A 16,497-nucleotide genomic window follows, 5' to 3' on the forward strand; every position below is an offset into this window, starting at 1 on the left:
AGCGTGACACAGATAAGGAACTGAAAGTTGAGGTGCAGGAATTTGTAACAGAGGTTGATGTAGATAAAGAATCACCTACTGATGGCATGAAAGTAAAGGGCAAAGTGAGAAAGCACAAGAAAAAGATTACAAAGGTTGAGAAAACCATCACAACTGTACAGACCGCTGGTGTAGAAGCCATTTCTCCAACACTGGAGTTCCATCTCACCTCACCTGAAATTAAGACTGTAGAAGAAGAGGGTGAAGTAAAGGAAGTTTCTCCACAAACCAGAGTCACAGTGTCAGTTTATGAAGAGCAAGTAAAAGTCAGCACACCAGAACCTGAAACCATCACGGTGGAAGTAGCCGTTAAAACTGAAGAGGGCGTAGAAAAAGAAGAGTCTGTACAGGAGGTCTCGACGGTCCTTACCGAAGTAACATCTGCAGTGGTAGAGGAGGAGGAAGTATCATTCGGATGGAAGTTGCCCCCATTCAAAATCCCACTCTTCAGTGCCACAGAAGTTACCACAGAATCTTCTGTGGATGAGCCCAGAGAAGCAGCTCCAGAAACCATTGCTGAAACAACACTTGAGAAATCCACAGAAGAAATGTCAACTGTAACAACCGAAAAAACAGCATATGAAGCAGATAAAGAAGAACCCATAGATGAAGTAGACACGGCAGATAAAAAAGCAGAGATTTCTCTTTCCGAAGGTGAAGTGAAAACTCCCGAAGCAGAAACAGAATCAGAAGGCTGGAAGCTTCCATCCTTCAGGCTGCCAACATTTTCCTTATTCGGCACATCAGAATTGAAAGCAGAAGATGCTTTAAAAGAAATATCTACAGAACCTGCAAGAAAGACAACAACTGAGACAGAGGTAGTCACAGAGGCTAGAACCACTATTGGTGATACCAGTGAAACAGCCAAATCATTACCAAAGTCAGAAGAACGTGTGCAAATCACCAAAACAATAATGGAGAGCGTAGTGGTGGAGGGCCAAGACAGAAGCATAGAAGAAATGGAAAGTGCTTGGAAAGTTTCACTATCATCATTCCAAATTCCAGTCCTGAGTAAAGAAGAACAAAGCCTGAGTATTGCTTCCAAAACAATCTCTTTCATGGATGACATTGACAGGCGTGAGATAGTCACAGACATTCTTACAGCAGAGGGCAAGGAGGAGGTGGAGCCCATGCATTTGGAATCTGCATTTGAAGCACCCTCAACTGAAGGAGCCAAATCTGACATAACAGGAGCAGTTGTGGAAAAAGTATACACTGAAGAGGTAAAGTCAGAGGCATCTGAAGAGTCACCAATACCCAAAGAGCGTGACACAGATAAGGAACTGAAAGTTGAGGTGCAGGAATTTGTAACAGAGGTTGATGTAGATAAAGAATCACCTACTGATGGCATGAAAGTAAAGGGCAAAGTGAGAAAGCACAAGAAAAAGATTACAAAGGTTGAGAAAACCATCACAACTGTACAGACCGCTGGTGTAGAAGCCATTTCTCCAACACTGGAGTTCCATCTCACCTCACCTGAAATTAAGACTGTAGAAGAAGAGGGTGAAGTAAAGGAAGTTTCTCCACAAACCCAAGTCACAGTGTCAGTTTATGAAGAGCAAGTAAAAGTCAGCACACCAGAACCTGAAACCATCACGGTGGAAGTAGCCGTTAAAACTGAAGAGGGCGTAGAAAAAGAAGAGTCTGTACAGGAGGTCTCGACGGTCCTTACCGAAGTAACATCTGCAGTGGTAGAGGAGGAGGAAGTATCATTCGGATGGAAGTTGCCCCCATTCAAAATCCCACTCTTCAGTGCCACAGAAGTTACCACAGAATCTTCTGTGGATGAGCCCAGAGAAGCAGCTCCAGAAACCATTGCTGAAACAACACTTGAGAAATCCACAGAAGAAATGTCAACTGTAACAACCGAAAAAACAGCATATGAAGCAGATAAAGAAGAACCCATAGATGAAGTAGACACGGAAGATAAAAAAGCAGAGATTTCTCTTTCCGAAGGTGGAGTGAAAACTCCCGAAGCAGAAACAGAATCAGAAGGCTGGAAGCTTCCATCCTTCAGGCTGCCAACATTTTCCTTATTCGGCACATCAGAATTGAAAGCAGAAGATGCTTTAAAAGAAATATCTACAGAACCTGCAAGAAAGACAACAACTGAGACAGAGGTAGTCACAGAGGCTAGAACCACTATTGGTGATACCAGTGAAACAGCCAAATCATTACCAAAGTCAGAAGAACGTGTGCAAATCACCAAAACAATAGTGGAGAGCGTAGTGGTGGAGGGCCAAGACAGAAGCATAGAAGAAATGGAAAGTGCTTGGAAAGTTTCACTATCATCATTCCAAATTCCAGTCCTGATTAAAGAAGAACAAAGCCTGAGTATTGCTTCCAAAACAATCTCTTTCATCGATGACATTGAAAGGCGTGAGATAGTCACAGACATTCTTACAGCAGAGGGCAGAGAGGAGGTGGAGCCCGTGCATTTGGAATCTACATTTGAAGCACCCTCAACTGAAGGAGTCGAATCTGAGATAACGGGAGCAGTTGTGGACAAAGTATACACTGAAGAGGAAAAGTCAGAGGCATCTGAAGAGTCACCAATACCCAAAGAGCGTGACACAGATAAGGAACTGAAAGTTGAGGTGCAGGAAATTGTAACAGAGGAGGTTGATGTAGATAAAGAATCACCTACTGAAGGCATGAAAGTAAAGGGCAAAGTGAGAAAGCACAAGAAAAAGATTACAAAGGTTGAGAAAACCATCACAACTGTACAGACCGCTGGTGTAGAAGCCGTTTCTCCAACACTGGAGTTCCATCTCACCACCCCTGAAATTAAGACCGTAGCAGAAGAGGGTGAAGTAAAAGAAGTTTCTCCTCAAACCCAAGTCACAGTGTCAGTTTATGAAGAACAAGTAAAAGTCAGCACACCAGAACCTGAAACCATCACTGTGGAAGTTGCAGTTAAAACTGAAGAGGGCGTAGAAAAAGAAGAGGCTGTACAAGAGGTCTCAACGGTCTTTTCCAAAGTAACATCTGCAGTGGTAGAGGAGGAGGAAGTATCATCTGGATGGAAGTTGCCCACATTCAAAATTCCACTCTTCGGTGCCACAGAAGTTAGAACAGAATCTTCTGTGGATGAGCCCAGAGAAGCAGCTCCAGAAACCATTGCTGAAACAATACTTGAGAAATCCACAGAAGAAATGTCATCTGTAAAAACAGAAAAAACAGCATATGAAGCAGATAAAGAAGAACCCAAAGATAAAGTAGACATGGCAGATAAAAAAGCAGAGATTTCTCTTTCTGAAGGTAAAGTAAAAACTCCCGAAGCAGAAACAGAATCAGAAGGCCGGACGCTTCCATCATTCAGGCTGCCAACATTTTCCTTATTCGGCACATCAGAAATGAAAGCAGAAGATGCTTTAAAAGAAATATCTACAGAACCTGCAAGAAAGACAACAACTGAGACAGAGGTAGTCACAGAGGCTAGAACCACTATTGGTGATACCAGTGAAACAGATGAATCATTTCCAAAGTCAGAAGAAAGTGTGCACATCACCAAAACAATAGTGGAGAGCGTAGTGGTGGAGGGCCAAGAGAGAAGCATAGAGGAAATGGAAAGTGCTTGGAAAGTTTCACTATCATCATTCCAAATTCCAGTACTGAGTAAAGAAGAACAAAGCCTGAGTATTGCTTTCAAAACAATCTCTTTCATCGATGACATTGACAGGCGTGAGATTGTCACAGACATTCTTACAGCAGAGGGCAAAGAGGAGGTGGAGCCCGTGCAATTAGAATCTTCATTTGAAGCACCCACAACCGAAGAATCCAAATCTGACATAACGGGAGCAGTTGTGGAAAAAGTATACACTGAAGAGGTAAAGTCAGAGGCATCTGAAGAGTCACCAATACCCAAAGAGCGTGACACAGATAAGGAATTGAAAATTGAGGTACAGGAAACTGTAACAGAGGCGATTTATTTAGATAAAGAATCACCTACTGATGGTGTGAAAGTAAAGGGCAAAGTGAGAAAGCACAAGAAAAAGATCACAAAGGTTGAGAAAACCATCACAACTGTACAGACCGCTAGTGTAGAATCCATTTCTACACCACTGGAGTTCCATCTCACTACCCCTGAAATTAAGAATGTAGAGAAAGAGGGTGAAGTAAAAGAAGTTTCTCCACAAACCCAAGTGACAGTGTCGATTTATAAAGAACAAGTAACTGTCAGCACACCAGAACCTGAAACCATCACGGTGGAAGTAGCCGTTAAAACTGAAGAGGGCGTAGAGAAAGAAGAGGCTATACAGGAGGTCTCGACGGTCTTTACCGAAGTAACATCTGCAGTGGTAGAGCAGGAGGAAGTATCATCCGGATGGAAGTTGCCCACATTCAAAATTCCACTCTTTAGTGCCACAGAAGTTTCAACAGAATCTTCTGTGGATGAGCCCAGTGAAGCAGCTCCAGAAACCATTGCTGAAACAACACTTGAGAAATCCACAGTAGAAATGTCAACTGTAAAAAACAAAAAAACAGCATATGAAGCAGATAAAGAAGAACCCAAAGATATGGTAGACACGGCTGATAAAAAAGCAGAGACTTCAGTTTCCGAAGGCGAAGTGAAAACTCCCGAAGCAGAAACAGAATCAGAAGGCTGGAAGCTTCCATCCTTCAGGCTGCCAACATTTTCCTTATTCGGCACATCAGAAATGAAAGCAGAAGATGCATCAAAAGAAATATCTATAGAACCTGCAAGAAAGACAACAACTGAGACAGAGGTAGTATCAGAGGCTAGAACCACTATTGGTGATACCAGTGAAACAGCCAAATCATCACCAAAGTCAGAAGAACGTGTGCAAATCACCAAAACAATAGTGGAGAGCGTAGTGGTGGAGGGCCAAGACAGAAGCATAGAAGAAATGGAAAGTGCTTGGAAAGTTTCACTATCGTCTTTCCAAATTCCAGTCCTGAGTGAAGCAGAACAAAGCGACAGTGTTGCTTTCAAAACAATCTCTTTCATCGATTCCACTGACAGGCGTGAGATAGTCACAGACTCTTCTGAAACAAAATTAATTGTGGCAAATAAAGAAGAGAATTTACAAGTCAGTTCATTAGAATATGAAACCAACATTTTGGATATTTCTGTAAAATGTGAAGATGATTTACAATCACAGTGTCAACAAGAAACATCAGTGATGTCAACTGAGAACTCTATGCCAGTGAAGATTTCAATGGAAAAGTTAGAAGCTGATGAAATTGTAACAGATCCTGAACTGAAGACTGAAACATTGGAAAGTGTTCTGGAAATGGATTCTACAGAGCAAATGGATAACAAAGAAAAATCAAGGTTTTCTGAAGGTGAAAAAATCAGTTCTAAGTCGGCAATGATTTCAAAGGCCAAATTAGGTGTTAGTATTGTTGCAGAAAGTATTAATATATCCAGTGAAGATACTAAAGTTACTAATTTGCAAACTTTTGAAAAGGACCCAGTTTCAGATCGTAAGTTAAAATCCTTAAGGGAAGGAAAGCTGAAGTTTTATTCTACTGATATAGCACCCAGTCATCATGAATCCACTGCTGATCTGCATGCTTCTAATTTGTCCGTTTCAGAGAGACGAAGAAGGATAATCTTTCCTCAACTGTCACTACCATCGTTTGGCGTTACTGTTCTCCACGAAAGTATTTCCATTTCAGATGAAGATAGCCCCACTACTAATATCAGTTTCACAGACAAAATACACAGGAGTCCTAAAGCTGTTAATATTTCTTTGTCCCAAAAGGAAGAAGGGGCAGCTGATACCTCCACTTTGCACATGACAATGGTGTCAGATGCCAAAGAAGCCAAACAAGATGGAAACATTGAGCACCAGCTAAATAAAGATATAATGAAAACTATAGAAAGCATCAATCTTAAAGTACAGCAGCTTAAATTGGTCGATGAAGAATATGAATATCCAGAAAAAGTATCTCCAGAATTTCAAATATCTAAATTGTCCTTTGACAACTCTATTACTAAAACAAGGCTTGTTACAGATGGTATTCACGAACACAATCTTTTGTCACAGGGTATCACTGACCAAGTTCTGTCTGCAGATGAAAGTGAAGTTACCCTTGAAATGTCTGATGTTATCCATACACAAACATCAAAATCTGAAGAAAGTTTATATGCTCTTACAAGTTTTAGTGGTCTTTCTGATACAAAAGCTCTTTCTGAGTATACAGAATCAACACACAGTGATAGCTTACATGCCAGTAGTGTAGCACAGTCTCCAGTTACTGAGTCAACCAGAATACATTTTCCTCAGTTTTCTACCCCAAAGCTCAGTGTTGCTGTTATGGGAGAAAGCATTCATATTGAAGATGATGAGTCTACAAAAGCTAAATTAGATTACTTCCTGCTTGAGGAAAATGTACAAAGACAGCTGTCAACAGAAAAAGAGGTGATTAAAACTGCTGGTGAAGCTTCGGAATCTCCAGGATGGAAATTTCAAATGCCAAGTTTTAAGATGAATATTTTTGGTAAAACTGATAAAACATCTGATACTTCTCTAGATTCTGGTAGAAGTGCAAATGAGAAAGCAGATAGTGCACTCCAAGATGATGCTGAGAATCATAAACTAAAGGCAGATCATGAAAAACAGCCACCAGTTGAAGAAAAACTTAGAAGTCCATTCAAGTTGCCATCTTTTAAACTCCCATCTCTTAGTTTAAGAGGAAAGAAAGAAAAAATGAGTGAGTCACTGAGTATAGATTTGCCAGACACTGACGAAGTAGCCTCACAAGAAGAGCTACCTACTGAAATTGAAAGAAATAAAGATACTGGAAAATTAAAGGATGCAACTGAAAGTAGAATAGAAGGTGAAACTGTAAAGGCAGGTCTACTTAGCACAAAAGAAGAACAAGCAAAGATAAAGCTTCCTAAACTTGATTTTTCTAAGCCTTCTATGAAAGTTTCTAAAGGTAGTACCAATCTAGCGGCGGAGTGTTTGGATGCTAATATTTCTGAAGTTATTGAAAGCAAGGATGGTGAAGTTGAGGTACAGGATGATACTAGTGGGGCCTCTCCTGGGTCGCCTGGAGTTCAGAAAATAGAAAAAAGTGAAATACATGTGCAAATAATTCATGAATTAGCCGAGGAGGTCAGGATTGAGTTCCCTTATTTTAAAACACCATTGATTTCTGCTATCATTCCTCAGGATGTCACTTCTGAGACAGCAGATTCACACCAAGACTCGCATGATGAGGTACACACAACAGAAATTAAAGATGAGCATGCCATTAGCAAGGTATACAAAACACCACTTCGTAAAACTGAAGCTATAGACATGAGCGGTTACATACCTGAGGCTGAAAATCCAGAATTTGTTTCGGAGGAGCTAAAAGACATTTCTATTTCTTCTCAGCAAGACGTTAGCGGTTCCAAAATCAGGCCAACAAGGAAAGCAATTAAGATATCTTTCTCCAAAGTAAAGATGCCCATTTTAACGCTTTCTGCTCCCCGAGAAAAAGAATCTTTTGATATTACAAGTAGGCATGATGGGCCTGGACTGGATCTTCCAGAATATGACCTAAGCAGTAAAGATGAATTGCCAGCTGTAGACATTACTTGTGTAGCAAATCAATCAGTCCAGGACATAACTGAAGCATTGGAGTCAAGTGATACTGCAAATGTAGAGAGAAGTGAAACAGATCAGATAAGGCCACATCAAGAAGGGGCTACAGCAATTGAAAAAGAAGAGACCAGTGAGAATGCAGAACCTCAACATGTTAGCATATTGGAATCTGTTTCTCTTAAAGAGCATGAGAAAGTCATCCAAAATATAATACAAACAGAAACGGCTACTGCAGATTCTAGCACATCTATAAGTAAAAGTCAGCCTGTAGATGGACATGAGACAATCAAACTCTCCCACATCAGCTACATTAGATTTGGAGCCCCCTCTCCAGAAGCAACAAAGGAATCAATGGGTAAGAGCGACATAGAGTTATATTCAGACAGTAGTTCAGGGGACATTCATAGTGAATATGATAATGTGTCCCCAGATGCAATCAAGCCAAAAAGCAAGAGCATCAAGTCATCCTCTTTTACCTCCGGAATTGTTAAAGAATATGACATTTCTACCTCTGAAATGCCAGCTTATGGATTTTCACTTTTCAAGGTCAAATTACCTGAGGTCAGCACTAGTATAACCACAAAAGACTTAGAAAATCAGAATATTGATGACGGATATCAAAACAAGCCAGGGCTTTCTGTGGAAATGAATACAGAAGCTTCACAATCTCCTGAAACCAGGTTGGAGAAATCCAAAGATGAACTCATAAGAAGTGAGCTGTCAGTATCCCCTGAAGTCCACATAGAAAAGTTGATGACATTTGCATTTGAGATGAAGTCTCCCACACACACAACTGCCATCAGTTTCCCCATACATGCTAAGGATTTAGAAGTTGCACATCCTGAAACAACTGAACAACTAGCTCCGAATAACCAGGAAGAGCAAATAACCATAAAAGAAAAGGAAGCTATTCCAAAATCACCAAGCAAATTTAGGCTCTGGATACCCAACATTGGCTTCTCTTCTTCATTAGATCAGGGTGAAAGCAAAAAAGTTGACCACGAGGAACAAAAAACAGAAGTTTCTAAGCCTGAAAAAGAATCCTTGCCATCAAGCAAAGAGAAGGTTCCTTGGTATAAATTTCCAAAACTAGGGTTTTCTTCTACAGAAAAGCAAAAATCAGACGACAAAGAAACAGTAAAGAAGCCCGAAGCTTCTACAATAACTGAACCAGAAAATATAGAGATACAAACTTCCTCTGTAGTGCAAAGTGCACAAGCATCTCTGGCAGAACCCGAAGACTTTATGGTAAATGAAACAGACCTTGGTGGAAGTGGGACCAAACCGACAAAATAAATAAATACAGTCTGCCAAAAGAACATTTTTTTATTCGAGGCCGTGCGGGCTCAAAGAGAATAACATGAAAAAAATGGGATAGAAACATGAGTTTAATTATGAACAAGAATGTGCTAAGTCAGATTCTTTAATGATTCTATTATAATGAAAAATACTCTGACACTTCAAGAAAACCTGCAGGGAGAGAAACATCAAGGCCGGAATTGCTTCCCTTTCCTTTAAAAAATGCCAGCTGCCGGACGGTTATACCGGTCCATTAGTTTAAGTACTTATTAAGTCACTGACCTGCAAGATGTATGCAGGCCACAAGTTTTCATTCCATTGTGACTTTACTGTCTGCATGCTTCTTCTTGGGTCAGTTACTCAAAGTGTTTACACCAGAGAAATCCAGGCAGATAGAATTTACAGGAAAAAATCACGAACAAAAGACTACAAGGCACTGGTGCCGACATACTGCCCAACCAGTACTAGACGCAAAACACAAAGTTAAAGTTTCAAAGTATATATGAAGCCAAAACTTTACAATTCTGGAGTATGAAATTGTTGTTTTTTTTGTTTTCAACAAAAGGAAGTTAGAGAAAATCTCTCAGAATTAATGTGAAATAAGTTCTTAGACTATTGTCACCAGAACTTATGCCCCCATTGAGGATTTCCCCCCTATTTCTGTTTCAGTGACAGCTGCAACATTTTGGATAGCTCATGACTTTCGGTCCTGATGACAATGGTCACCAGGACAAATTAAAATCTCACAATAATAAAAACCTCGTATATACTGAATAATCCTCCTCACACCTGTACCTCTTTTGTCAATAAAGTGGGTGAACAGTCTACAGTGGTACAATGGTGAACTCCTAATGTAGAAACTGGCCAGCACCCCGGAAGCTTGACTAGCTCCTCACTCTATCCAAATTTAAGCCAATGACTCCACATGTGGCAAATCTGGTTTTAAAGTTGTAATTTTTGCTTCCACTATGAGGTATACTTTGCTAAGTCCTGACTATTCTGCATATCAGGTGCCATACCGGTATAGAAGGCATTGCTTTCAACACATACTAAATATAATAAGCCAAATTCTATGTACAAATGTGTAAAATTGTGTTTATGACATATCAAAAGTTTTTATCCCTGCCAAATGTATCAATGTATCAATCAAGCTCTTCCCTCCTTGCAGCCTTGTTAGAGAGCAGTGCTTCTGTCTCTTTTATTACTGGTCATGTGACAGCATTTTTAACAGGCCAGAAATGGCAGCCCTATTATTTTCCTATAAATTGAAAAGGCAGATTCCCTAACCTATGAACTTACACAAAATGTGCAATGCCGTTTATGTAGCTGCAGCCTAACAGACATTTTTGTATTGTATGACGTGTTATGTTATGAAGGATCAAGCTACCCTAAAGTAATATTTCATTTATCACTATGGCCTGGTGCGCTAAATCACCCTCCAGTTACTGATTTCTCTTAAAGGGCTCCAGTAATGATATCTCCCAGCACTGGTATTCCTGCCCAGTCCCATCTGGTTCTCTTTCCCTATGTTAAATCCTCCAAAACAAGAAAATAGAGGCCCCTTAATAATACAGTAAATTTGTTGACTTGGGAACTTAAAGTAGATCTGAACCCTAACTGAATGGCCTATATTTTGTTGAAGCACCATGTATCACAAACAATTCAATTTTTTCCATAAAAATACTGTATTTACCATTTAATCCCTTTTTTTGCTAATCTCCTTTACCCTTTTTAAGCTACTTCCTGTGTACATGCACTAGCTCCAATATCAGCTGCACATCATTGCACTGTACCGGCCTCTTGATATGGACAACTGTAGACCATGTCTGTGCAATGTGTGTCAGTATGGCTGCTTGGAGTTTCTACAAGGGGTGCGTGTGACAATGCGGTAGCACAATTGAAAGTTGTCACCCCATTACAGGAAGTGTTTAAACAAGTTACATTAAAATGTTGAAGCTTATACTGAGATTGTGTTTAGATCTACTTTAAGCTCAAAGAGCTCAACAATGGAATTCCTAGAGATGAGATAAACTATTAGATGTTTTAATTTTGCTCAGGTTGGATATATCTGTATTGGGTGTAATGGAACTTTGCTGATTACTTAAAACACAACAATGAAAATGGTCTATAATTTCAAACCCAGCTCAGTCATGGGGTACGTAATTAACTTTACAGCCTTCTTTAATATATCATTGGGAGCATCCTCTAACTTATTACTCAAATACAATGCTCCTCTTTTATATGGGAGATTGGTCTTGGCCACATTTGTAATTGGAGAAAAGTGATTTACCAAATACATCTTTATAAATAGCACAGACAAGAGCAATGGTGTTCAGTGCTCCACAGCAACCAATCAGAAATCAGCATTTAAGAGTTGTAATTACACTAACTGTAACACGAAAACTAAGCTAGCAGAGTTCTGACTGGTTGCTTTGTATTACAGATTACCTTTGCGTTCTCTCGGCTGTTTTATTTGATAGGTTGCTGTAGAGAATTTACATAAATACAAGGTGGATGGAGCCCTGGATCTGGGGGTGTCACCAAGATTATTTAACGGATAAAAAAGTTGCAGCCTAGTTGAAAAAAAGTATGCACAGCTGGAAGTAGTTAAGTGAAATGGTATTCCTGAGTACTCAGCAGCTACACAGCACCCAGCATATCCTCAACATGAAGATGCATGATTCTTTGGAGACACTGGTGAGATGGCACATTTCATCAACTGGATCCGGACATTGTGCTGATAGCAATCATCAGCTGGAATGGAGATTCGCCACTGGGAGTGATACACTCCAGAGCCATGGTGGTTGAGCCACTCACCTTACTACGTCATGTCTGATGGACCAAATCCTTGAAAAGAAAAGAGTGTCCACGAGGCAGCTGGGCACCGGCATGGCATCACTGCTGAAGAACATACTCGTCACTGGATGCAAAAGGAAATCTTATCTGGCTGTGACATTACTTCAGCTGCTTAATGTGGTGACAGCTCCGGAGGTCAGCAGTATGCAATTTAACCACCCTGTAGTTATATGCAATGTCATATCATTCTCCACTTTTCCCCAAAACTTGTTGGCTGCTTGGGTTTGTCTTCCCTATAAAATAGGCTACATAACCCAGAGAGATGGTGGCACCATCATTATACTGGTTTTCTTTATCAAGTTCCTAAAGCTGGCCTGTACACCCTATAGTCTAATCCTACAATTTACGTTAGATGTAATATGAGGGCCTACCGAACCAATCCATCCAATATGTATCCAGTCAGGTTTTCCCTTGTACTCTATAGTTGTTGGCAGATCTAAAAAGATTGAACCTTCAGATTGCAACATCTGTTTCTTATGATTACAATGAGCTGAAGGTGATAAATACAGGAGAACAAAACCAAACTAAGTGATAAAACATACATAATGAAAAGTGATCTCCTAATACCTTTATACAGAGTTCCACAAATGATGGTCCTGTTTCACTAAATTCAGATTATATTTCTGACAACAGGTTTGTTCCATGTGCCATCACACACAATGCAATATCGTCCACAGTAAACATTCATCAAACACTTGGATACAAAATCATTGCTGGGGGAGCTTGCATGTAAATATCTTGCAGAATGCAGGCACTGTTATAGCTTACCGTAATAATAAAACATGTACATATTTAATGTTATGTAAGCTTACAGGTGATTTTGATCCTTTCTGGAGTTTTCCAATTAGTTTGTAGGTCTGCTTATTCACTATTCATGAATCTGGAGCATAATCTGCTGATCGAAAAACAGAAATCAAATTGTACCGCAGAAAAAACATTTTTACAAGGCATTATTTCAGCTCCGGTAGTGTTATTTTATTGAACACACATATACATTTAGCCTGCTACAATTAGGAATGTGCAAAGTACAGCAGACCATTCTAACCAATCAAAGATCATTCTGAGTTTAATATGAGAATAGATACTGCACTGTATTCCATATCATGTGAAATCTCTCCAACGGGGACACAAACAAAACATAAACATTTTTTTTTTAGTTTATAAGGAAAAGGTTAATCCTTCTTAAAATGTTTTTATTACTGCCTGTAACTTCCTCTTCCCGTGACAACAGCACCTACCTCTCAATTGCGTGTACGGATGTCACAGGGACAGGAAGTAAGGGGAAATTTCCCCAACGGGGTCACAGACAGAAAGAAAAATGCTGCAGAAATGTTATCTCTTCCCCACTCTATCCAAAGGTTTAAAAAAAAAATGTAAGGTGTTAACATTGATTTGAAACTGAAATACCATTTTTTTGGGTAGCGTGTCCCTTTAGGCTCCCTTCACACTGTCACTCTGATTACCACACGTACATTAATGTGCCAGATTTGTGTGTTAAGATGCATTGCATTAAGCCTATTCATTAAGAACAGGCTGCTAACAACCACAATGCAAGAAGAAAAAAAAAAGTTAGATGGTCCAGGTCCGTTGTAGCATGCTAGTCTCTAAAAGTCTGAAACCCCTGCCAAGTCAAAGTTAAAGATCTCAAATCAGCAGGGAGTATGAGCTTTGCTGATGGGAGAGCTTTAGCATTGAGTCAGCAAGGGTCATCAAACCTCCGCAGAGAGACCACTGCTTCCATACAGAGGGAAAAGGTCATTTTCTGCAGCATGCTGGTCTCTCTGCAAAAGTCTGAAACCCCTGCCAAGTCAAAGTTAAAGATCTCAAATCAGCAGGGAATATGAGCTTTGCTGATGGGAGAGCTTTAGCACTGAGTCAGCAAGGCTCATCAAACCTCCGCAAGGAGACCACTGCTTCCACACAGGGAACAAATGTCCTTCTTTGCAGCATGCTGGCAGGGGACAATATTTTTTTAAACAAAACAAACTGTTTAATGGAATATATCTAGTTGATTTAAGCTGAAAGTTCCGTTAGGCTTTATTAGGTCATCCCCACCACCTTCGCATTGACAATTTATCCCAATAACACAGAATGGTGAAGAAAAAAAGTCTTCCATAAGCGTATTATGTCAGGCAATAAAAAGGGTTTATCTGCAAGGAGGAGGAGGAGCCTTAAACATTCGCCAAGGTCAACATATTCCAAGTGTGTATAAATGTCATGATCTACGTTGCTGCTTCCTTTAACACACAGGTATACAGTGAATGTCCTGTGTCTTTTTTCTGTGCGGGGTTTCAATTCTGATCTTTGAGAATATAATATATTTGTAAAATGGAGTTTGAGCTGTCTTGACTGTTGTGTATCTGAGCTCTTCAAATTATACTGTATATAAAAGCTTTAGGGATGGTGTCAGCATTCTTGTAGAAGTATATATTATTGACTGTCAGATATAATTTCAAAACTATCTCAATATGCAGTACAATAAAAAAATATTGTTTTTTTATTATTTACCCTGTGTGTTTATTTTGGCATAAATGTTGACTTGTATGACTGAATCAAGTTTAAGTAAATATGAACTTATCTTTTGTCTGTGGTTATCATTTTGGAATCGCCCTTTGGATAAAGAAAGTAAGCCCATAGTAGTGAAAAAAACAAACTTGACCCAGATAAGAACTTGCTTTGACGGACACTGCACAGCTAGCACTTACACACAATGCAATACTTGCATTTGGTCAATTCCAATCAAGAACCAAATTGTATGGAGATGAAAGGAGGCGAGTGCTAAGCCGTTAGGATTGGTGTCGAAATTAATTTGTATTTATCACAATTAAAGGGTCTATCAAAAGTTGACAGCCTACTAATTTAGTGATCAAGTCTTTAATGGAGGATTTATCAAAACTGGAGCAGACATAATTTGAAGCAGCTGTGCATGACAACCAATTAGCTTCTCTCTTTCATTTTTAAACCTTAACTGAAGAAACTGAAGAGAAAAGCTGATTGGTTGCCATGCACAGCTGCTCCAGGTTTTGTCTGCTACAGTTTTGGTAAATCCCCCTTTGTTTTAGTACTTCTTTGAAGTTTCAACCATTACTGTTATATAAAACTTGTCTCTATTGTATTACAGTCCTATGGGAAGGTGGATTTGTGAATAAACCTCAAAATGCATAAGGCTGTTCACTTGTTAAAAACCCTTTCTATTGTGAAAAATAAAAATTAATATTTGGACAAATTTGAGGTTTCTGCAGCTCTCAGGCTGCTTCTTGATTAATATATCACCAATCATGAGGAGAGAAGCTGCTCTACCAAGATGATCACCGATACACAGAGACAGAGTGTAGGACAAGACATGGTAAATCAGCAATGGAGAAAAATATTGCTAACTTTATCTTCGGTTTGCCTTTTTTGGTCACTGTTCAGGTCCTCTTTAAGTAATAGCAATGGCTGAGCTTACCCCTGCTTTTCCTTTTTCTTCAGAAGGAATGAAAATTTAGCCAAGTAACCTAATGAAAGAGTTAAGATGTAAAAATTCTACCGACTGGATTTGGTTGAAAGAGAAGAGGACCTGTAGCTCTGGTGGCAAAACCATTAGGCTGGTTGCTAATACATATGGTTTGTACATACCAAATCAGAGCCTTCTGATTTAGGTTTGTGAACTCTTGCTTGCGCACTCTTGGAAGAATGATCTTTACCAAATATCCACCTGCAGGGGTACTCACCGGCTACTTATGACCACATACACAGGTTGGTCATATAGTGCTCATGTAACACTCATTAACCCGCTGGTCATCTTCCCATAACACGATGCTGCTCCCACTACTGCTGTCCGTTGAAGCCCCAACTCACGCTGTTCCCCAGAGACAACAGAATGCTCTTTCACCAGCCTACAGGTCCACTCCTTGAGTCTTCTTTCATCCACGTCCACAACGACACACATGATAAGGTTCGCAAACAAACTAGAAGCGAACAGTCTAAAACTGTCCTATGAAAACTTGTCATTTGTAAAGAAATACACAAAATGTTTAATTGTACACAGACTTCACCAGTAGCTAAGAGGGAGTCACTTAGTCCCAATTCACACCTTTGGGTTCTGTGAATGTACGTTCACATGTTTTTTCCCAGGTTTGCTGCACGTCACCCATCAATTTCAATGGGTGCCGCACAGTCGACAACGTGGGAAAGTAGCTCATGTAGCAGATCCTGCTACAGGTATACCGTGTATTTTCACCACGTGTTTGTATGTGTTTAATTCGCGATGTAAAATGCACGTTTTCCCAGCCGCATTTAACTGGCAAGCGTTTACAGAACATGAAGGTGTGAACAGGGACTGAATGTGAAACAAGCCTATATTTTGAAAACTTATTGACCTGTAATTTACACAGCTTTGCCAGGTTTGTGACCTTAAATTTTCTCTACTGTATTTAAGCAACAGAGCCTGGCCACCTCTTTTCCCCCAGCCTCTGATTGGACATTGACGGAACAGCAGCAGACTTATGATATCATCACTATCCACACGCCTCCTGTCAACAGATATGCATGATACAGTGTCTCACGGGCTCAGAATATTGACCCTCCCTGACTATTGTCATTGAGAAAGTGATGGGAAATACAATATTTTAGGGTTGTCCATAGAACAAGAGGTGAGGGGAAATCTTATGGGGTCTGTTGTCTAAGAGGGAAATTCCCATCACTTTGGGAGATTTTTCCAACTTCCTTTTACATCTCTGGGACAGGAAGTGAAAGG

At 39.9% G+C, this 16,497-nt stretch overlaps 1 protein-coding gene across 1 annotated transcript in view; it reads left to right on the forward strand.

The window, feature by feature from the left end:
* The window catches only part of AHNAK2 (AHNAK nucleoprotein 2), a 43,794-nt gene extending 27,501 nt beyond the window's left edge, over window positions 1–16,293 (forward strand). Inside the window, exons 8-10 of the mRNA XM_018556083.1 lie at window positions 3–8,852; window positions 15,876–15,926; window positions 16,180–16,293. Of these exons, the coding sequence (XP_018411585.1) occupies window positions 3–8,852; window positions 15,876–15,926; window positions 16,180–16,293 (9,015 nt within the window). The remainder of the gene's footprint in view (window positions 1–2; window positions 8,853–15,875; window positions 15,927–16,179) is intronic.
* Window positions 16,294–16,497: the final 204 nt, after the last annotated feature.

Source organism: Nanorana parkeri, unplaced genomic scaffold, assembly GCF_000935625.1.
Source record: "Nanorana parkeri isolate BGI_ZX_2015 unplaced genomic scaffold, ASM93562v1 scaffold12, whole genome shotgun sequence".
Lineage (NCBI taxonomy): Eukaryota > Metazoa > Chordata > Amphibia > Anura > Dicroglossidae > Nanorana > Nanorana parkeri.